Below are 23,934 nucleotides of genomic sequence, written 5' to 3'. Positions count from 1 at the left end.
ATTATTTGTATAATAAAAAGATTTTTATATTTACTTTTTTTTTTGCTTTTATGTTTCTTTACAAAACTTCTAATGTGCATGTTTTCTTGTTATTATTCTATAATATTGTATACGTTTATTTTTATTTATTATAAATAAAAAGTTTATTAATTTTATTTTGTTAATAAATTCATATTACTTTTGTTATATTTTATTATTTCTTATTTTTTGTTATTATTTTTATATTGTTATTATTTTTAAGTAAAACTTTTTATATATCTTTTTTACTATATAACTGTTAATAGTTATAACTTTTTTTTATAGATCGTTTAAAATTTTCGTAACATTTTATTCTGAATATCTTTTGTTATTATTTGAATGAATTTTTTCTTACTTTTTCAAATTACATAAAGAATTTTATTTATTTTTTCTAATAAATATTCATATATTTATATACATTTCTCTATTTTATAACTTGCTCACCAATTTTTTTTATTAGTATTTACTATTTTTTTATTTTTTTAATGTAATATTTATTAAAAACTTAATATTATTATTATAAGTCCATGTTACTTTTATTATTACTTTATATATTTATTATACAAATATAAGGTCATTCGTTCAAATCTTCTTTTTCGTATCTTTTTCATCGCGATAGGCGCAACGATATATCGCTCCCTTCTTCTGGATATTTGCTTAAACTTTTTCAAGTTTTTATTTTATTATATATATTTTTTAAAAAAACTAATGAAGCATGAAAAAAGTTTATTTTTTCATTTTTTTTATGATATAAAAAATAATAAATAATATAATAAGTGAAACAAAATATATATATTATTAGTAGTAAAAAATTTGTTAAATAGTAAAAATTTTACAGCTATTATTATTATTTTTTTCTTATCATCATTACTATTATTAAAGAAACTTCGAAAAAAGAGAACAACTTTACAATACAATAATTTATTATTTATTATAATAGAATATTTACTTGGTAATGTCTGTTATTACAATAATATAATAATTATATTAAAGTTTTTTCAACACATTTGACAGAAAAGTTGTATAAAAATATGAATTTATAAAAAAAATTTTTTTTACTCTTAAGTGAAAAATGCGTAATTATATATAAACTTATAAATTTTTATAATAATTTAGAAGAGAAGTTTTACAGAAACAAAAAGGTTTTATAAAAAAACGATATACCAAAAAAAAAAAAGAAGAACAAAAGTTATTAAAGAAAAAAGTTTTATAATAAAAAAAATTGTGGATATTATTATTATCATCTTAAAAGTACTAAAGCAAAATTTTTATTGTTTTTTACTATTTATGTTAGTGTATTATATAGTAAATATTATAAAAAAAAGTAATGCAAAATTAAATATAAACATAATATAATAATAATATAAAAGTACTTTTATCGTATAATAATTATATAATATTATTAAGCAAAATAACAAGTTTCTACTATAAAAGAAATAAGAAATTTTTTCTATGAAAAGAAATGATAATAATGAATTTTTTACTATTTAAGAAGTACGTATAAAAAAAAATTTTATATATATTGAGATATAATAATTTCTATATATAATATAATATAAAAGTATTGAAAACTTAGTAGAGCGTAATAATATCTAACAACTTTAATAAAGAAATATTAGTTTAGACTTATATTCTTATAAAAAAATGAAAAGCATAATAAATATGTTTATATTAATAAAAAAGTAATAAAGCTTTATAATAATATAATAATAGCAATGACGTGGAAAAAGTAATAAAAGTTTATTTATTATTATAAAAAAATATTTATTGAACTTTTACTAATAAACAGCGGAAAAGTGAAAATAATGTAATTATAATTTAGTTTATTATTAAAATAAATAAAAAAAATAAAGAAAGTTGATCCGTAATGTGAATATATACTAAAATATTAATATATAAAGAGATAATATAATAGAAAATAAAAAAAAAAGTTTTACATTTCATAAAGGAATTTCCATAGAAGTTATAAATCTTTTATTAAGGAACTGGCTGGTTTTGGCGGGAACGTCAAGTATTATAAAGTTTCCGTTGACTATCAAGCAGTTGTCAAAAAAATTAATGAATTCGTAAGTATTCTACATCTGCGGTGGTTTAACTAATTTTGATACAAATACATCTTCTTTGCTACCATTAAATTTATTTGTGCACAATTATCCCACTCACCTTTAATAGACTTGCAGCGCTTCCTTCTCTGCCGGCGCATTGTATTCGTGGGATTCTTTGAATGCACCCAACATTTCGTAATTCATACCGATTTTTATAGTATTTTTGTTATATATATTATTATAAAGAGATCGATTTTTCTTAGGGGGGCCTCTTTCTGTGAGGGGGTTCCCTACTAACTCTCTCGGGCCAAAGTCGGAAAGTATATTATTATTATTATTATTATTATTATTATTATTATTATTATTATTATATAAAATTTATTAATAGTTATATCTACTATTCATGTTAATTATAAAATATATATTTTTTTATTTTATTTTAATTAATTTTCATTTTTTTATTATATCATATTTTGTTTTCATTCTTATTACTATAAAATATTTTCTTTAGCAATTTTTTTATAAATATGATATTATATATTTATTTTATTATTATTTCTGTTATTAATTTTCTAATCATTAAAGAGGATTACACTGGTGGAAACGCTTTTGCAGCTTTTGGGCTTTCCGTATGGCACCCGCTTTCGCTGATTTCTGAATCCTTAAAACTTCACGGCTTTGTAAACGCTGGAAAACTTATAAGCACGCGCATATTAAACTCTTGTTTAAAAGAAAACTTTACATTATTAAATACTTCCTTACTTCCAGTTAGCCTCAGTGTTGGCGGTACTTATTATTATTATTATTATGATTATTATTAATCACTATTCAGCTGGCATAATTTTTCATTTAAAAAACGTCGCTCGACTTGAAGTAAATTACTGCCTTCCTTTGGAATATCCTCCGAAAAAAAGAGATGCGTGGCCTGTTCCGCCTGGAGTGCAGTTTGGGTTAGGCGTCTCCTTTTTGTAAAACGTGTAATAAATAAATTACTATTTTTTGTTCAGCTTAAAAAAATTTTTTTTTCAAAAAATTAAATTTTATAAACCAATTCGCGTTAATTGCTATTAATAATAATTATAATTCTCCTTCTCTTGGAATAAAGTTTCGGCAATCCCACTTTAATTTATTTGAAGCTCAATTGACAATGTAAAAAGTAATTATTTATTTTTTTCAAAGAGCCACAATTTTCTAATTTTAGGGGAAGAAAAGAAAAGTTTACTAAAATATTGATCCCATTTTTAAACTTTCATTTGAAATAATCAATTTGTATACTTCAACATCTTTATAGATAGCTAACTTAATAGGAACGCTTACTTTATGTATTTTTTTTGTAAAAAGTACAAAATACGACTCACGCTTTAAATATGCAATATTGTATTAATATTGATCCTACCTTTGATAAGAAATGAAGTATCTACAAAACTATTTTTATCACAAGCTCCGCAACTTATAATAATTGTTTGCAAAATCTCCTCCTATTAGTATACTTTCCCGTTTACAACGTTACCCTGGACTTGAGCCATTATGAAAGACGAGAACTGAATCAAAGCTTATGAATATTCACGTAAAAAAAAATTACTCGCTATTACCTAAATTATAATTTCTCCCATTTTTGTAGATGTAGTAACTATACGTGAAAGATTAATAAGAAAGTACAATTATATGGTAAACATAATAGTAATAGTATTTGTGTTATAATATTAATATATTAGTAATAATATCTATATGAATTATAGTAATAGTAAATAATAATAATAATAGCAGTGCATTAAATAGTTGAAATTATAATAGCAACCATGACAAAGTTTAAATAAAATAATAGACTTAGTTACTTTGATAAATCCTTAAACTATATATATAAAGTTAGTGAAGGTTTACGCAGGATCTAAAGTTTAGCAAAGATATTAATATTATTTCTTGCTCTCACATGTAATTCATTAAAGTGAAATAGGTAGAGACTCCCGCGCCAGCACCAGAGGTTTTACTCTTTTTGGTGTGCAGACCTTTCACCTACATGAATATAACCCGACTAAAGCTAAGATTTTATTGTATGCACACAAATATATTAAATTTATAAAATAAAGGAAATGAATCCTAAAATATGCATTTTTCCTTACATTTGCTTCTTAGCTGGTCGTAATTTCTACGTCTTTAAAAGGGGACGCTTGTGCGCGCAGTTAAACATTAAGATTAATTTATTTTAGTGAGTCCTCCTGAGCCCTATCATATGAAGGAAGGTAGTTTGAGCACAGTTTAAGTTATTTTGCTCATATTTTATGTATTGTGTCAGCGCAGTAAAATAAATATACGCCGTTATGAATTCAATGGGGGGAAGGGAAGACAAAATACAATTTTATTGGCCAGAATTTTAAAAGTTCTGCTCTCCCAGTGGTGGTTTTGGGGTTTCCCCAACACTTGGGCCAATGGTGGGAGTTCGGACTGATACTTAGAAGTAGTGTACTCCTAGAGAAAAACAAGCTTATAACTTATTGTGTCCGCTTTCTCCCGGCGTAGAAGAGTGGTGTGTTTATGAGGTTATAAAATGCTTAATAGTATGTCAGTGTTAAAAAAAGAAATGAACAGTGTGCGGCGGATACATAAAATGTAAACGACGATGTACAACAATACTAGCTAAGCCATGAGTTCAAATTTAAATACTAATTTTTATGTGGAGTTCGAGATCGTTATGAGGAAATAAGTTATTATTTAGAAACTAGCTTATTTTGTTCATATAGATGAGGTAGGACATGGTATTTTACCAAAATACCTACAAACATTCTGTAAGCAAACGTGTGTATTATGCTGTATTAAGTTAACAAAAGCAATACTGAAAAGAGATTAATATTATTGAGAAGAAGGTAGATAAAGTTTAAAAAATCAGGAAAGTTTAAAAATAACGAACGAATCCTAAAGTTAAAAAAAAAACCAAAATTAATAAAAATTGTAGGGATGAACAGGGAGAGAAGTGTAAAGTTTAAAATACGCTTTAATAGTAAAACTTGTGATCCATTGACTGATCTTAAAGATAAGGATTAAAAAGTTGCTTTCTTATAAAAGGTCCAGCAAAAGCTGCTTTTATTATCAAGGCATTACTCGTCTTTGTACTCCGCATCAAAAGGTTATTACCACTTACTAAATTCTAAAAACGTGGACTTCGAATAAACTTTAAATCTATTGCCGCAAGAATAGAATTAATGTAGTTATGCATAAAATATAGTTGTATACAACTTTTAGCTTGCATAAACTTAATCTCTGAAATATTCTTTAAATGCTTGCTAGAATTCATAGTTTACACGAGCAACATACGATAACTTTATAATTAACAATAAATAACTCGTTATTTTTTGATTTAGAAGTGAAAAAAGATTCTAAAGATTTTCGTTCGATGACCAAGTAGAAGAAGCCACTAAAAACGTGAAGTTGTAAACGCTATAAAGCACGAAAATAGAAAACTGATGTGAACACTAAAAAGTTGCTCTAGAGTATTTGCGTTACTATTATACTATACATAACATAGTTTCAAATATTAACGTTAAAACTGTTTGAGAGTAACGAGGTGCACAAGTATCTATGCTCTTAATAATTGCCTTCATAATTAAGTAAAATGTTATCTAAGGAATACATAAAAGTAGAGAAACACTTAAATTTTAACGCTCAGTAACGTTTTCTTAGTTTGACTTACCTTCTATTATTTTTTTAAAAAAAATAGAAACGCAGAGCAATTTTTTAAAACCTTAAACTCACGACTCGATATAAGCATAATGCTTACTATTTTTAAATTCACAAAAAAAAACCTTCTCGGATCTACAAATGTTAAAAAGTTTTTACGTATAAATACACCAAAACTATACTTTGTCCTTTAGCTTGTTCCGAGTATGCATAACTAATTATAATTTTTGCTGACTTAGTTATGTAGTCAAGTCTTGATAGCAAAAAGCATTAATATACTGAATTCAACTTTTTTTTTTTTTCGTAATATTAGTAACTATTAAAAAAAAAAGGTTAAAAACATGAAGCAGGCCTTTTCTAGCGTGCCTTAAAGTTCTTTCCTAGTTTAATAAAAATCCAACGGAAAACACTCTCGAATGCTCCGCTCACGTGTTACTAACTCCTCTTTTTCAAGATTTTTTTTAAAAAAAAAGTATATAAATAAATTGACTTTATTATTTATAATAAAGAAGTAACCGCTGCTTTTTTATTTTTACTAAAAGAATCTAAACGTTGCTGAGTTTTTCTCTTAACGGATTCAACTAAACTGTAAATGTAATAATTATTTGGAGATTCATTCGACGGAGGCGAGTGTGGCAGTTTGCTCTTCTACGAAATAATAATAACAAATAGTAATAATAATAATAGTAATATTAATAAGTACATGTCGTAAAGCATTTTTTTGAGAAAGAAACTCGCGCATGGCTTGCGTGTTTTTAAAACTGCCATGCGTTTTATCAATTGCGTAGTCCTTATTTTCAAAGATTGCCTAACAAAATAAGCAATATTTTATTATTATTAAGAAAAAGTTATTTATATTAAAAAAAAAACCTTAAAGCGATCATCTTGAACGTTCAGTTTGAACTCATCTTCTACAGATTCTATAATAATAGTGACAACAATAATAATAATAATAAATTTATAATAATATACTGCTCTGCCGTTTCTTTTTAGAGCGTTTAGTGTTTTGTTGCTTTTCTATGTCTTTCATGTTAAAATGTTTCCCAGTGTGGCCTTCCACGTGGTCTTCGTCCAATAACAGCAACTCTAGTTGCGCTTTTTCTTTTAATTCTTCAAGAGACTCCTGTTTTAGACTTTTTTTGTTATTCAAAGGAGTTTTCTTTACTTCGTTTTGCTGAATTAAATTATCGTCGCCGGTGTGGTTTATTTTATTTCCATTAGAACTGTGGAGATGTCGTGCTTGCTTTCCTTTTCATACAAATTAAGAAAAAAAGAAAAAAAAGTTCAAGTTTTTCATATACTCCTCTCCTTCCGAAGTTTTTTTTTCTTATCCAAATACTTTTGCCAAAGTGATTTTTCCTTATCTTCTATTTCTCCTATTCGCCGTTCGACCAATTCCTGCGTTTTGGAGGTAAGGCCAGGGCGGAAGGTCACTTGGATGTCACCATCGCACGTGTTCTACAAAAAATAAGATTATATATAGAAAGAAACCCAAGCGCCAATCAGTACCTTCTTATTTTTAAAAGCACCCGATTCTTCCAAAGAAATCCCGTTTAACAGTTGTTGGTACCTATTTTGCCGTTCTACTTCTTATAAAAAGTTATTCACGTAAATTTTGTAATATACTAAAATTTAGCGAAAAATAAAAATCATGAAAAACGTTTTAATACTACTCACGAAATAACAATATTTTTCTAAAAACGGCAAAAATACAAGGGGAAGCCAAGTACCATCGATTTCACTGTCGGAACTGCATGAGGCCAGGTAATTGGCAAAGTCCATGTGCTCAACTTCTTCTTTAGTCAGTCTTTTCTTTAAAACACGTGCTCTTTCGGGGTCCTCATCGTCCCTTCCGCACCAAAAAAATTTTATACTTACAAGAAAAATAATGAAAACTAAAAAAATGAAAAATGTAAACTTTTAAAAGGTTATGTCATAACGATAATAATACTACGTAAACAAACAAACCAATCAAACTTTGCTTTAAAGTTTTGTAAAGAATTATGGTAATGAAGAGGTTGAAAGTTTCCAGGATTGGAAGTGCACGTGTCTTTAGGCTCATCAGTAAAGCATAGATCATCGGGAATATACCGCAAGTCCATAATATCTCCTTTCGTTATTATTATATTACTATTATATTATTATTTATTAATATTATTACCATAATCATTATTATTAATAAATATATAAACACTACTATTACTTTTAAAAATTTATATAAATATGTATTTTAAATAATGTTAATAAACAGTTATTTCATAATAGCTCCTTTCACTATTATCATTATAACTATTGTAATATATAATACTGTGTAAAAATACACATTTCGTTAGAAATATTGGATAAGTAAAAATTCTTATACATTATTATTAATACAGTACTTGCTATTATTTAAAAAATATAAGTTTTCCATAATTATAAGTAAATTATCCGTATTATTATTACTATTAAAGGACTATATACTGTTCATTTTTTCTTTACTTCTACTATTATTATTAATTGTATTATATGAAACGGTCATTAAATTATAATTATTATTATTTTAAAAAGTGAAAACCGCTAGTCTCGAATTCTTGACCATCGCATTCGTTATATATAACTTTTGCTGTGTTTATGCTATCACACTCACAAACAGCAAAGTAATATTTCCGTTTGCGCACGTGATACTTCATTATCCGTTTCGTATCGATCTTATAAAGATTATAAATATAAATATTTGTAATAAAAGTGATAATGAAAAGTTTATAATATTATATATGTTATATTATTTTTTTAGTAAAATAAATATTCATATATGTATGCCTCATCCTCGCCATTACAAACTTCCTGCTGTGCACTGTCTTGTTCAATAGAAGATTCATCAGAATCTTGTTAAAAGTTATATATAAAAGTATTTAATAATAATCATTTTTCAAATTGTTTAAAACATTATTAATAAAAAATAATAAATAAAAATTTAAAAATGAGAATCTTAACTACCAAATAAAATTGGGCCAATCATAGCTTCTTTTTCAAGGCGTTTTTTTCCATATTCGGAAACAAAAATCTTTACGCTATAAATAGCGCCATCAAGTGGTTTAAAGGAATTCAATAAAACATACAAATGAGAGGCTGCCAAAATAAGGTAATCAGTTACCAAATAATATTAGAGGAGGTAAATAAAATAATATACAGAAGCATGAAGTACCAAATTATATACCGGTATAATCACCATAATAAATAAATATAAACAAAAAACAAAATAAATTTCACTACCAAATTTTAAAAAAACGGCCAAAACATAAATTTTTTGAATACCTAGAATTAAGCTTTTCACCGCTTTTTACTAAAAATACTACTATTTATAGCAAAAGCAAGCTAAATAATAATTTTGAAAAATATAAATAAAGTAATATTTAAGTAAACTAAAAATACTAAAAAAAATTATTAATAAGAAAATCCATTATAAAAATTATCATGAAAATTTACAAAAAGAAAAGCACTAAAACAGATGCAAAACTTTTTTTTAAAAATAAAAATAATATATAAAAAATCTCTGGCTTTAAATAATTTTTATTTAATAATTATACAACTTTACCACTCTTCACTAAAAATACTACTTTTTATAGCAAAAACAAACTGAATAGTAATTTCTAAAAATATAAATAAACTAATGTTCATGTAGAATAAAAAATTTCGAATTCCAAATTAAAAATAAATAAAATCTGTAATAATTATTTATGAAAAAATAATATGTTAAAGCTTTTTATATTATTAAAAAAATATACAACAAATTCTTATGTTTAAATAATTTTTAATAATCATACAACTTTAATATAAATAAAATTAATGAATAATAATAATTTATAATTTTTGATGAGCAAAATAATTATAAATAAAAATTTAGAAATTTCAGAAAGTAACATTATTGTACAACTGATCTCCAGTTTAACTTAAATATCAAATATAAAATGAATTTAATAAAAATTCCAAGAAAAATTATGATAAACTTTTTTTATTAAAATATGCATAAATTAAAATTAAAAAAAATAAATTAGAAATTTTAAAAAAATATATTGATAAAATTAAAAATTTTTTTTAATAAAATATAAAATCTAAATAAATAAATTTAATAATAAAAAAATTATAACTCATTAAATTATATAAAATTTATAGTAAATTAGTAAAAATAAAGAAAAATAATTTTCAAAAATAATAAAATCATTAAATAATTGTCAAACTTTCATCTTTATTATTTTTTTGTGAATTCGAAAGTTTTTCTATAAAATTTTAGTTTCTTTAAATAAAATTTCTTATATAATAATAATATTTAAGCATTACTTTAAGTAAATTTAAAATTTTTCTGAATTTATTTTATGTCAAAGCTATAGAAAACCACGAATAATTTAATACTGAAACTTAAAAGAATTAAAAATAAAATTAGTATTTATAAAAATTTATAATAATCCTTTTGTTAAAAATAAAAAAGTTATAAAATAATTACAACAAATTAAAACCATTTAAAATCTAAATTATCAATAATTATTATTTTTTGAAATAATTCTTTAATATTTTAGAACTATGCAAGAAAAAAATAAAAATGTTTCAAAACGACCAAATAATAATTTAATAAATAAATTAACAAGAAAAAAATATTAAATAAAAAAGTGTCTTAAAAATTAAAAATAATCTTTTTATAAAATAAAATTTTTTTAAATAATAAAATAATACAAGTTACAGACAAAAAACAGTTTTAAAAATAAATAATGTAATATTAAATATTTAAAAATAATTAAAAAAAATTAAAATCAATTATAAATAAATTAATAAAAATTAAAAATTGAAATAATTAAAAATTATTTTTCTAGAGTTTTTTAAGAAAAAAATAGTACCAGTCACCAATTTCCTTTTCAAAAAGATTTTTTAATAAACAATACCAGTTGCAAACAAAAAGCGTTTTATAAAATAAATAAATAATATGATATTAAATATTTCATATATAATTAAAAAAATTAAAATCAATTATATATAAAATAATAAAAATTAAAAATAAGAGATTGAAAGAAAATAATAAATTTTAAAAAGTTTTCTCCTTTTAAAAAAAAATTCTAGTAACAGATACTCTTTTTGAAAAGTCTTTTATTAGAAAATAATACCAGTTGCAACTAAAAAATTTAAAAAAAATAAATAAATAGATAAATAATCAACTAAATGTTAAATATATTTTAAATATAATTAAAAAATTAAAATCAACTATAAAATATTTCATGAAAATAAAAAATAAGTAACAATAATTTTCAGTAGAATTTTTTTTAAAAAAAATAATACCGGTAACAAATTTCCAATCCAAATTACAAATAGCAAATCGCTTAGTCTCTTCGCCATATTCACATTCTTCCTGCTCATCTTCTGGAGAGCTCTCCCGCTCGAACAATGTGGAATCTTCTATTTCCAGAAAAAAAAATTCATCAAGATTATAAATTTAAAATATACAAGAAAAACCCTAAAAACGACAAAATTATAACCCCAAAACCTCTATTTAATTTAAAAACTTACAGAAAATAATTTCTGCTAAACAATAATTCTAAATCACAAATACGCCGGAATTCATTTATAAAATAACATAAAAATAATAAGAAAAATTTAAGTATAATGAATATTTTAGTAAACTATATTCTACTTAAAGTCATAAAAATACTTAAATTAAATTTTAATTACGTTTAAATTTAGTTGTAGGCTCAAAAACTATGAAAAGTGAAGCACAATCCATCTTAATAATAACAATATATTCAATAAATTAGAACAAGAAATCTTACAAAGACATTAAGTTTGACCCATAAAAAAATTTTATAATTACTATATTTTATATAATATCACTTTTTTGCTTCTTTTTATCATTAAACTTTTTTAAAAATAAATTATACTATTAATATATATATATATAAAATTGATATTAGTAATACTTTTTCGTTACTATATTTTATTTTATTTAAGTAAATACGTGAATATATAAAAATTATCAATAATAAAAAATGTATAAAATGTTTAACAAATTTATAACAAAATTTGTTTTAAAATTAAAAATTCACTTTAAATTTTATTTCATAGATTTATAAGTTATACAGTTATATCAAAAACCTTCTTCGCTGCTTTCAAGAAGGCCGACGCCTCTTGCAGGATCAAAATCACTAGTTAAAAAAAAATAAAATAAAATGTTCATAAAATTATTTAAAAAAAAATAAAGAAATAAATTTATAAAGTATAATAAAAAATAGCTTTATGGTAAAATAATGTATAACAATAATAACTTTGTAAAAAAAATTAATTTATTATATTATAGAAAAAAATTTGAATAAATTAACCAAAAATAAAATACGGCAAACAGAGATATATGTACAAAAACTATAAATTAAAATTAAGTAAAAATTAAAGTAAAAGAGCAAAATTTTATGATAAAAATGATAACTACATAACTAATAATAATATAAACAAAAATTTAAAAAAACGTTAAAAACTATATTTTAAGTAACATTTATATAATAAAGAAAATTATTATAAAATCAAGAATTTATAAATGTAAAAAAATTTATAAAAAATTTTACGTATTAAAAAATATATGAAAAAAATAAAGTGTAAGAATATAAAAATCATTTACAGAAGCAAAAGCAAATACACATAAAATAAAAAATAACAGTTATATGCTTTATATATAATTTTATTAACTGTATACTTAATAAAATAATTTAAATTCATAAACAATAAAATTGATAATTTAAAATATAATAATATATATTTATAGCTATAAAAAATAATCAAATAAAAAGGAAATAATAAACTGCAGGACAAAGCAAATAATCAAATTTTTAAGCATAAACAAAATATCTTTAACTATCTACCTTTCTTCAATTTCAGAAGCTTCAAACTTACTTTCTTGTTTATAATTATTATTACTCAAATTATAATCTTTCGAATGTCTTTTCTCTTTGACGCCTTCCTCTTGACATGTTTCAAGTTCATAAAATCTCTTTATTTCCTCATTTTCATCAAAAACAGGTCTTCCATATTTATCAACGGAAGCTAAAAAATTAATAAACAACAAAGAATAAAGAAAATAATTAAATAAACTATACAGTTTTTAAATTTTTTTTCAGTAAACATTGTTTTAAAACGCTCATCTACTTTTAATTTAAATTTCTTCTTATTTATCCTCTAAAAAAAAATGGTTATACAAGTTTGCAGTAAAAAAAATAACAACGTAAAATTCTTAAAGCATACCCGAAACCGAGGATCCCTATAAAGATGAGCAAAACGCTCATCCGTTATTTTTTCTTTCATGTCTATAAAATTTATGAAATCCAAAAGATATACACATATATATCAATATATATATATTATATTAATTTTAAAAAATAACGCAAGCCAACAATAATACAAAACATCAATTTTTTAAAGTTGAAAACTATATCAATTTTGTCACGTGCAAAGGTCCCTTTTATATAATGGCCCAATTTATTTTTAAATTCGAGCAACGTTATTTTTAGTAACAGTTTATTATTTAGTAAATTCGGATTGCCATCGGTTATTTTTAGCTTATTCCTTGCGTAGTAAGTTTTTAAGCAACATATAGTAAAATATTTTATTTATTTTTTTTAGTTAAAGTTTAATTTTTTTTGTTTATTTATAATTTTTTAGACACATTTTATAGAAATAATAAGAAGAAAAGTTTTTCTTATTATGAATTCAGGTTTATTCATATTTTAAATAAAGGTTAAGGTATGTAAGAAATTATATGCTTATTGTTTTTTTCTTCATAACTTTGAAAGAGCTTGAAGATAAATTAAAGAAAATTCAAGCTAGCCGGGATGAAAGCAAGGTCTACTGTTTTTAAATCTGTTATATTTTTTTTTTAGTTTATTTTTAGGGAATCGGCTTGACTTCAGTTGGGGCTTTTGATCAAGACATCTTTGGTGGTTCCGATAAGTTTGCTGGCTATTCCACTTCAATTGCTGTTGATGGAGAAGAAGTATTTTAATTTTTTTTTTATTGAAAATTTTAAGTAAAACTCTTATAGGAAGAAGATGAATTGCAACTTCAGTTTGCTAGTAAGAGGAAGCAATTTACGGCTCACGAGCAGTTCTTCAAAGCAAATGAAAAAGAAGATTTTGATCCTATGAAAGAATATCAAGTAAATTATTTATATAAACACATAAAGTAGATTCTTTACCTTCTATTTATAATAGAAGCTCTGAGACTATTTTTTTTGATTCATTTTTTATTTTCCTTTATATAGATTTTTAAGTTTGTTAATTTTTTTTTCTAAATTACTTTTTTATTTTTAAATAAATAATAGTAATATATTATTTTTAAAAATGTTGGTAAGCATTACTCTTACAATTTTTATCATAAATAAAATAATTTACTAATTTTTTTTTCTAAATTACTTTTTTATTTTTAAATAAATAATAGTAATATATTATTTTTATAAATGTTGGTAAGCATTACTCTTACAATTTTTATCATAAAATAAAATAATTTACTATTTTTTTAGATTCCTCGCGTTGTTGATCGGGAAAATGAATACCAAAAACGGCGATATGCACGTGTTCTTTCACCAGAACGGTTTGAAATTTAATTTTTGTTAATATTATAATTTCTAGTTATTCTTTCTATAATTTTTTTTTTACTCAAGTGCCTTCAATTAGTTTTGATAATGTTTTTCTCAATTTATTTTTAACGATTTAATTTGTTATATACTTTATTTTTTTAAAGTATCTTCAAGTTCTGTTTTAATAATGTTTCTTAATTTATTTATAATGATTAAATATTTATTATATATTATTTGTTTTATATTAAATATATATAACTTTAATTTTAATTTAACTTTTTATATAGTTCTGATCCGTTTGCCCCACAAGAATCTGATGCCCGTACCTACGCTGATGTCATCAAGGAACAACAATTACTAAAAGAAGAAGCTGAGCTGAAGAAAAAAATTCAAGAAAGAAAAGATGATGTTCACTATTTTTTCTTTATTTTAATTTTAAATTATATTTTATATTTTTAATAATTTTTTTCACTTATTATTATCAGACCCGTTCGAGCGCCCCTGCAATCACTACGAAAGAAGTAATTAGCTTTTAACTTTCTATTTTCATTATAATATTCTCTTTTATAAGGAAAAAAAAGTTACTGTTGAAGTTGTCAGTGAAACTTCTTCTTGGGAAACTCCAGCAAGAGAGAGAAAAGTTTAAATTATTTGATTTCTAAATTGCTTTACTTTACCTTTTATTATTTTTTATTAATATTTAATTATTATTTATTATTATATTATTATAATTTTTTAGCGTCGTCGTTGGGATGCCACCCCTCAAGAAGTTAATCTCGGTGGCCAAACTCCGATCCTTTCTAAACCGTCCGATAGTTGGGCTGGTATTTATTATTATTATTATTATTATTATTATTATTATTATTATTATTATTATTATTATTATTATTATTATTATTATTATTATTATTATTATTATTATTATTATTATTAAAGGAGAAACCCCAGGCACTGCGGCAGCTGAAACGCCTAGCAGAAGGCGGAGGCGATGGGACGTGGCCACTCCTAGTATTATTATATATTTATAATTTTCATATTCTTTCGAAAGGTCATTATATAGAATTAACGGTTTGTTATCCGTTTATTATTATTTAGCAATTTTTTTTAATTTTTATTAGTTAATGAGGTTGGCGGTGAGACACCCATTGGCCCGTATGCCGGTCAGACTCCTATTGGTGGCATATATGGCGTCACTCCTATTGGTGTTCATGCCATGAGCCTTCAGACCCCCGCACATGTATAAATCTTTTATAGTATTATGTTGGTTACTTATTTTTTTTTTTTAGCCCGGATTGGCGTTCACTCCCGAGAAAATCCACGCAACACGTGTCGAGAGCGAAATGGCGGAGAGAAACCGTTATTGGTCCGATGAAGAATTGGACCAGATGTTTCCTCAAGAGGTGAATTTCCGGATTCTTTTTTTATATTCGGTTGGTTAATATATATTATAATTCAATAGGGCTACACTATCTTAGAGCCTCCACCCGGCTACCTGCCCCTGATGACCCCTTCAAGAAAATTAATGCAAACTCCTACACCAATGAATCAAGGCGGTTTCATACTTCAGGTTTCCTTTATCTAATAAGAAATTGTTATTAGTAATAGGGATATTTTAAAATTCTATTTATAAAAATATGCTGATTTTTTTTTAAATTTTTTTGCTCTCTTTCATATCAATTTTTTCTAATGTTATTATAAAAAGCTTTATTGTTGGATATACTGTATTTTACTGTTCATTAAAATTCCAACTTTTTTATCTTGACCAATAAGGAGCAAACACCTCGTCCACACGACTTTGGCGTTATTCCGGAACTGGAAAGTCAAGGCCTTCCTGGCATGAAGCCCGAAGACCTTCCTTACTTTGATAAACTTCTTCAGAATGTGGATGAAGATACGCTCGAGCCTGGTTTTCTTTATAATTATTATTATTATTGTTATTATTAATATTATAACTATTATTATTAGAACAAGCTAAAGAGCGCAAGATTATGCGTCTTTTATTGAAGATAAAGAATGGCACTCCACCAATGCGCAAAGCGGCGCTTCGCCAGTTGACTGATAAAGTTTTTTAATCAATTAAATTTTAATTGATAATAGAATGCATAATTTTTCTAATAGACTTGAAAAAATTATCCAATTTCTGATTGGCATTCAAAAAATATAATGAATTATTATTTATGCGCCTTTTTTTTTCTTTCAGGCCCGCGAATTTGGGCCAGGCCCTCTGTTTAACCAAATTCTTCCGCTTCTTATGACGCCCACGTTAGAAGATCAGGAGCGTCATTTGCTAGTAAAAGTTATTGATCGGATATTGTACAAACTGGTATTCTTATTTTATTAGATTCATTATTTTTTAACTTTTTACTTTTTTTGGCTTTATAGGATGATCTCGTGAGGAATTACGTTCATAAGATTCTTGTAGTTATTGAGCCGCTGCTTATTGTCGAAGATTATTATGCGAGAGTGGAAGGTTTTTTTTGATTGGTTAATTATAACAAATGATAACGGATCATTATTTTCACTGCAGGCCGGGAAATAATCTCTAATCTAGCTAAGGCCGCCGGGCTTGCTACAATGATTTCTAACATGCGCCCTGATATTGATAACGAAGACGAATACGTCCGTAATACGACTGCCAGGTTTCCTTAATAAGCAATCTTCTTATTTATATATGTGTTGATTGGTTGCTTTTTAAAGAGCTTTTGCAGTGGTGGCCTCGGCTTTAGGCATTCCCCAACTTCTTCCGTTTTTGAAGGCCGTTTGTAAAAGTAAGAAATCGTGGCAGGCTCGCCACACCGGCATAAAAATTGTCCAGCAAATCGCCATTCTTATGGGTCAGTTTGAATTTTTTGTTCCCTCCTCCGCTCACTGGTTTCTATTGGGCTGCTTTTGGTTGCAGGTTGCGCTATTTTACCACATTTGCGCAATTTGGTAGATATTATTGCGCATGGTCTTGAAGATGAGCAACAAAAAGTCCGCACTATCACTGCTCTCGCTATTGCTGCTCTTGCCGAGGCCGCGACTCCCTACGGTTTACTATTATTTTACGTATTATATAAAATAATTAATAAAATTGAATTTCTTACGTCGAGCAGGTATTGAATCTTTTCAAGAAGTCATTAAAAAACTTCATCGCGGCATTGAAAAGTACCACGGAAAAGCGTTGGCTGCTTTTCTAAAGGCGATGGGCTATATTATTCCGCTTATGTCTCCCGAACTCGCCGTGTTTTTTACCGGCTCGGTAAGTTTTTTTACCTATAAATAATGATAATAAGCGCTGCTTCACTATAAATAATAAAAAGTAAAAATATAGTGATCATAAGTTTCATTAATTTTTATGAATATGTATAATTTTTTAAGATTCATAAAATTCTTGTTCGCGAGTTTCAAAGCCCCGATCCGGAGATGAAAAAAATTGTACTGAAAGTCGTTAAGCAATGCTGCAGTATATTATTATTATTATTATTATTATTATTATTATTATTATTATTATTATTATTATTATTATTATTATTATTATTATTAATTATTATTATTATTATTATTATTATTATTATTATTATTATTATTATTATTATTATTATTATTATTATTATTATTATTATTATTATGAAAGGCACTGATGGCATTGATGGCCAGTTTATTAAAGAAAACTTTATTGATGAATTTTTCAGAGCCTTTTGGGTTAAGCAAGTCGCTCACGATAGGTAAACGTTTATAAAAGTTTTATTATTATTATTATTATTATTAATATTATCGCTATAATTATTATCTTTATTATCTTTAATATCATTATTATTATTGCAGGCATATATATCGCCAATTAGTCGACACGACTATTGAACTGGCCAATAAAGCGGGCGTTTCTGAGATTGTTTCTCGAATTGTTTCTGGAAAGCATTTCATTATTATTATATTTTTTTACTAATTTAATGATTAATAATTTATTTATTATAATGATTTTTTATAATCTGTATTATTATACTTCTTTTTTTTATATTTAATATTTTATATATTATGAATTTATAATTATTATTTATTTTATTATTATCACTAAATTTACTTTATTTTAAGTAAAATTATGGAATAATTTATATTTTATAAATTTTTCATTATTTTAAGTTATAAGGTAGTTATATTTTATTATTATATAATATTTTTTGCTTTTTAAGTTATTATTAATTTATTATTATAATTCTTTTTTTAGTATATTTATAATAATTTATTATCAAAATTATTTTATTATTTATCATAATATAATTTTTTGGCATTATAATTTATCATAATTTTATTTTACTATTGATTCTTATAAAAAAATATATTTTTATTTTTGTTGTGTTTTATAATAATTTATATTATTATTTAATATATTTTTTTCATTATAATTTATTATTATTTTTAAATATATATTTTTTATTTATTTATTATAATTTTATAAATATTGTGTTTTATAATATTTTTATTTATTACTAATAAATTATTTTTAATCTATTTATAATGTTTTATTATCTCTTTAATATTAATTTTTTTTTCTTGAATTCATTTATTATTATTTTATTCATATTGTATTTTTGTTATTTTAACAATTATATTTATTATTATTTATTATGATATTATTCATAACAGGATTGAAAGACGAATCTGAACAGTACCGGAAAATGGTCATGGAAACTATTGAAAAAGTTGTTGGGAATCTCGGCGCTGCTGATATCGATAATGCATTGGAAGAAAGACTGATTGACGGTCATTATTTTTGTTTCCCCCCCTCTTTTTTTTTGTTGGGGATTCAATTTTTTTTTGGTGCTTTAGGAATTGTTAGTGCCTTTCAAGAGCAAGAGAGCGGCGATGAGGTCATGCTGAACGGCTTTGGCACTGTAGCCAATACGCTTGGACTACGCATCAAACCTTATTTACCTCAAATTTCAGGTCCTTTTTCTTAGTTTTGATTGACTTGGGATTCGTTACGTATATAATGATTGGCGATTATTTGGCTCTTTTTAGGGATTGTTTTGTGGAGGCTTAACAATAAAGTCGCTAAAGTGCGTCAACAAGCAGCTGATTTGGTGTCTCGTATTGCTGTCGTCATGGTATTTATAGACTTTGTCCATTTCTTGGAGGATATGTTTTTTTATTGGCTGGTTATTAACTGTTGGGGCTGATATAATATTTTGATTACGAAAGTTAGTATTGTTGGGCGCTGTTATACATATTAATCGGTACTGGACACGAATAAATTACCGCATTCCTTATATTTTTAGAAACTATGCGGTGATGAAACATTGATGGGCCACTTGGGAAGAGTATTGTTCGAGTCTATTGGCGAAGAGTATCCCGAGGTTTTAGGTAGCATTTTATGCGCCATGAAGGTTATTCCCCGCCCTTTTTTATTTATGTATTCAATGTTTATAGTATATTTTTTATTGATTGACCAATAAAAGAGCATCGTGAATGTTATTGGCATGTCCCGCATGACTCCGCCAATCAAAGATTTACTTCCAAGGCTTACTCCAATCTTAAAAAACCGCCACGAAAAGGTTTTCAGTTACCTTTTTTTCTTAACTTATGCGGCCATTTGATTGGAGTTTTTTTTAAGGTTCAAGAGAATTGTATCGATCTGGTTGGGCGAATTGCCGATCGCGGTGCAGAATATGTTGGGTTCTCATTATTTTAATGAATTTTTTTTATTTTTTAATTTTTTTTATTTTTCTTTCTTTTCTATTCAGTGCGAAGGAGTGGATGCGGATTTGCTTTGAGCTACTCGAATTATTAAAGGCGCATAAAAAGAGCATCCGGCGCGCGGCGGTCAATACTTTTGGGTATATCGCGAAGGCTATTGGTCCACAGGATGTTCTGATCACATTGCTTAACAATCTTAAGGTTGCGCGGTTTTTTTGTAAATTTTTATTATAAAAGTTATATCAAAAAAGTTTACAAGCGCTTTTACTTTTTTCTTAAACGTTATTCATTTTTTAGTTAAACTGTTATTAATATTTTTATTTTAATATTTTTTTAAAAAACTTTTTTATTATAAACAATATTAACTCAGTACCAGTTGGAAAAGTTTATTAAAATTTTTTTTTACTGCTATGACGAAACATTAAACTTTATTATAATACCTTTTTATTTGCTAAAGTATATTATAAACTTTTAAATATAACAAAAAACTGAAAGTTATTTATATTATTTTGTTTGTAAAAGTGTATCATTAACTTTTTTTTTAAAGAGAATATAAACTTAATATTTTAAAAAACTATAGTATAAACTCTTTTGTAACGTAAAATGTTATTTAAAGTCTATTATAATTATTTTTGATAGAAAAAAACATTTTATATATAAAAGTGTATTATAATTTTTATAAGGAGAATAAAAAGTTTATTATAGTTATTTTATATAAGTTTATTTTATATAAATACTTTTATAACTAAAAACTAACTTGTAAAAAAAAGTTTATTATACACATAATATAGCGAAAAAAAAATTTATATTTGCTCCCTTATTATTTTTTTATAAAAAGAAAATAAAGAACTTTTTATATTTGTTTTATATATAAAAGTTTATTTTAAACTTATAACTAAAAACATATTTATAGAAAAAAGTTTATTAATTGTTTTATAACGAAGTTTTTTCATTGATTTTGTTTTATTTATAAAAATTGTTTTTATAATTATTTTTCTAACGAAAAACTTAATTTTATATGAACAAGCAAATTAAATAAGAGTTTCTTATTATATTTTTTATAGCGAATTACAAAAAATTGAAAGTGTGTTAAAAGATTTTTTTTATAAGGAGAGTATAAACTTTTTTATTTTTAAAAACTTGAACTTTTATTATAACTTTTTATATATAATATATAACTTTTCAGGTTCAAGAGCGGCAGAACCGCGTGTGTACCACCGTTGCTATTGCTATTGTAGCGGAAACGTGTTCGCCTTTTACAGTTCTTCCACATTTGATGAATGAAGTGAACTATTTTTTTTTATTTACTTGTTATTATTTATAAAAAAAATTAATATATAATAAATAATAAATATACAAGATATATATTCAAAAAAATTAGTATATTTCAAAAAAATAAATAAAAACGTAAAAATAGCATTGTATATATATAAATAAATTACTAATAAAATAATGAATTTTTATATACTTAGCATTTTTTTATTTTTTTATAGCAATGTTCGTGTTTTTTGATATAGTCTATTTATGATAATAATAAATTATAATTATTATATATAAATAAATAAAAGTTTATTGATTGCATTATATTTTACTTATTATTTTAATGAATGAAATTAAAAATTAATAAATATTAAATCAATAATTTTTTTAGTAACTCTTTATATTTAATTCTTTTTATTGCGTCTTCTTACAGTAAAAAGTCCTAAGTTTTTTCTTTTATTTATTGTATTTTATGTGTAAATTTTTTTATATTTTTGCATATAAAAGTTTTTATTATCGTTAATATGTTTTTTTTTAAATAACTATATTGTTTTTTTGTATGAGTTTATATATATTTAAAGAAGCTATTATTCGTATATTTCACCTATTGTTGTGTACAATATATTTTATATTATTGTTTACTTATTATGGGTGTGATCTACGTTACTGATTTCCTGAGCTTATTATACATAAAAGTAATAATATTTATTTCCTATAGTATTTGAATAGTTCTGCTTTATAAGTCATTATATATATTATTATTTACTTCTTATGCTGTTGTACAGTATCGAGTTTTAAATTTACTATAAATATTAATAATAAAATTTTTTTATTTTTACTTTTTATGTTAATAATTTGTTGGTTTTTAAGTTATTATTATTTATTATTATTTATTATTATTTTTACTTATTACGCTTATGCTATTACGCAGTACCGAGTTCCTGAGCTGAATGTCCAAAACGGCGTGCTCAAGTCTCTTTCTTTTTTGTTTGAGTACATTGGAGAAATGGGAAAAGGTTTTATTATTCTTATATTTCTCATTTTTTATAGATAAAGTTTTTAAATTTTGTTTACTGAAGTATTTATATGAAAATTTTTTTTAAAATTGACAAGTATTGATATACTTTTATTATATATTTATCATTATCAGTCCTTTTTTATTTTTATTATTTTAAAAAAAATATATTTTTTATTTTTTTAATATTATTTTCTTTCACTTGATTATATTTTTAAACACTTTTTTCATGAAGATTATATTTATGCTGTAACAACTCTTCTTGAAAACGCTCTGATCGACCGCGATCTTGTTCATCGCCAGACCGCCTCTTCCGTCGTTAAGCACATGTCCCTTGGTTTCCTTATATTAATAATATTATTATTTTTTATTATTATTAAAAATTATGTTTATTTATATTTGCTTTCCATCTATATATGTTATAACTGTCATATAATATATTATATTATTTAGTTTTTGCAAGAATATAATAATATAAATACAATGTATTTGTATTATTATAATCCTTTTATACATTACATAAATATATTTATATTTATAATAAAATATCTTAAAATTAGTTTATTTTTTTAAGATTGTACTTAACCACTTTTTTTAACCAATAAATTTGTTTCATTTTCAGGGGTTTTTGGATTTGGTTTGGAAGATGCTTTAGTTCATTTGTTAAATTTTGTGTGGCCAAATATTTTTGAAACTTCTCCGCACGTGATCAACGCAGGCAGTTTTTTTATTTATCATATTACTGTCTTTATTATTCATTATTATTATTTATTTATTTAATACTATAAACTGTTAACAGTTCATAATAATACAGTTATGGAAGCCATTGAAGGCTTAAGAGTTTCACTCGGGCCTGGTGCTATTCTTTATTATGTATTGCAGGTATTTTTTGCTTGCTTATATTAATTTTATTATTATTATTATTATTATTATTATTATTATTATTATTATTATTATTATTATTATTATTATTATTATTATTATTATTATTATTATTATTATTATTATTATTATTATATATTTAAAGGGATTATTCCATCCTGCAAGGAAAGTTAGGGAAGTGTACTGGAAGATTTATAATAACTTGTACATCGGCGCACAAGTAAATTTTTAGATCATTTTTTTTAATTTATTCCTTATTATTACGAATACCGAAGGACGCACTCGTGGCCTTTTATCCGCGGCTGGAAGATAATGAGAGAAATAATTATCTTCGACGAGAACTTGAATATGTTCTTTAAAAATTTTATGTTGTATAATTAAAAAATTAATAAAATTTATAAAATTTGGTTTTTATTTAAATTGCTTTAGAAAAAAAAAAGTTTTACCCTTACAACTGTATGTAAACGAATTAATTAATATAAAAGTACGCATAACGGCTTATAATATAACCTTAAAGTAAAAGTTTTGCTTTGCTATGAGAGTCTAATTAGAAAAAGTAGAAGTTTAAGAGCTTTATAAATAATAACTCCTTTCTTAAAAAATTAAAAACAGATTAAAAGAAATTTTATAAACTTTTATTTTTACGTACATAATTACTTAAATTTAAGGATGGTGGCTCCATAAAACTCTAGCGGAATTTAGTGGAGCTAATTTAAGTATTTTATAAGGATTTTCAAAATATGGTTGTCTTCCACTAAAGTTAGGAATCCAGTTAATTAATA

The 23,934-nt window shown here is 24.1% G+C and overlaps 2 protein-coding genes and 1 long non-coding RNA gene across 3 annotated transcripts; 2 read left to right on the top strand and 1 right to left on the bottom strand.

Moving 5' to 3' along the window:
- Nucleotides 1–610: 610 nt before the first annotated feature.
- On the top strand, nt 611–3,018 carry LOC135121659 (uncharacterized). The gene is made up of 6 exons (XR_010279076.1): nt 611–689; nt 2,001–2,084; nt 2,191–2,258; nt 2,310–2,383; nt 2,649–2,849; nt 2,896–3,018. It is a non-coding gene; the product is annotated as an uncharacterized LOC135121659 (long non-coding RNA).
- A 3,215-nt stretch (nt 3,019–6,233) lies between these two features.
- Nucleotides 6,234–13,054, bottom strand: LOC135121651 (uncharacterized). Its single transcript, XM_064045953.1, has 16 exons — nt 12,990–13,054; nt 12,845–12,923; nt 12,611–12,791; nt 11,853–11,902; nt 11,043–11,159; nt 8,715–8,846; nt 8,538–8,602; nt 8,293–8,425; nt 7,704–7,845; nt 7,466–7,584; nt 7,245–7,324; nt 7,037–7,193; nt 6,708–6,983; nt 6,606–6,655; nt 6,439–6,543; nt 6,234–6,383 (listed from the first exon to the last, which is right to left on the bottom strand). Exons 1-16 carry the CDS (start codon nt 13,047–13,049, stop codon nt 6,234–6,236), a joined length of 1,896 nt encoding a protein of 631 aa, XP_063902023.1. The 5' UTR covers nt 13,050–13,054.
- Nucleotides 13,055–13,412: 358 nt separating this feature from the next.
- LOC135121643 (splicing factor 3B subunit 1-like) lies at nt 13,413–23,511 on the top strand. The gene is made up of 38 exons (XM_064045946.1): nt 13,413–13,458; nt 13,538–13,587; nt 13,636–13,737; nt 13,786–13,899; nt 14,263–14,333; nt 14,607–14,727; nt 14,805–14,840; nt 14,891–14,959; nt 15,059–15,143; nt 15,256–15,327; nt 15,438–15,556; nt 15,606–15,719; nt 15,779–15,886; nt 16,090–16,225; nt 16,285–16,382; nt 16,520–16,642; nt 16,702–16,789; nt 16,847–16,958; nt 17,017–17,153; nt 17,219–17,350; nt 17,415–17,560; nt 17,680–17,764; nt 17,936–18,026; nt 18,127–18,209; nt 18,943–19,062; nt 19,129–19,245; nt 19,321–19,406; nt 19,578–19,685; nt 19,758–19,853; nt 19,913–19,974; nt 20,043–20,196; nt 21,182–21,280; nt 22,187–22,271; nt 22,506–22,607; nt 22,893–22,988; nt 23,085–23,152; nt 23,298–23,372; nt 23,428–23,511. The coding sequence occupies exons 1-38, from the start codon at nt 13,449–13,451 to the stop codon at nt 23,509–23,511; spliced, it is 3,654 nt and encodes a 1,217-aa protein (XP_063902016.1). The 5' UTR covers nt 13,413–13,448.
- Nucleotides 23,512–23,934: the final 423 nt, after the last annotated feature.

This window comes from Zophobas morio, unplaced genomic scaffold, assembly GCF_036711695.1.
Source record: "Zophobas morio isolate AGI-343-1 ecotype UQ-CSIRO unplaced genomic scaffold, CSIRO_AGI_Zmor_V1 ptg000656l, whole genome shotgun sequence".
Lineage (NCBI taxonomy): Eukaryota > Metazoa > Arthropoda > Insecta > Coleoptera > Tenebrionidae > Zophobas > Zophobas morio.
Note: the sequence above shows the minus strand (reverse complement) of the source record. Positions and strands in the feature narration are given on the sequence as shown.

Bases quoted from the DNA above. Each gene is read 5' to 3' on its own strand.
- LOC135121651 (XM_064045953.1), bottom strand. From the start codon at position 13,049: ATGAAAGAAAAAATAACGGATGAGCGTTTTGCTCATCTTTATAGGGAT. The intron at 8,603-8,714 runs GTAGTTAAGATT...ACTTTTAACAAG, and splicing joins GATTGGCCCAATTTTATTTG to ATTCTGATGAATCTTCTATT. The intron at 6,544-6,605 runs GTTTTTTTTTTA...TTATTTTGTTAG, and splicing joins TTCAAGATGATCGCTTTAAG to GCAATCTTTGAAAATAAGGA.
- LOC135121643 (XM_064045946.1), top strand. The intron at 14,960-15,058 runs GTTTAAATTATT...ATAATTTTTTAG, and splicing joins CTCCAGCAAGAGAGAGAAAA to CGTCGTCGTTGGGATGCCAC. The intron at 19,686-19,757 runs GTTATTCCCCGC...GACCAATAAAAG, and splicing joins GCATTTTATGCGCCATGAAG to AGCATCGTGAATGTTATTGG.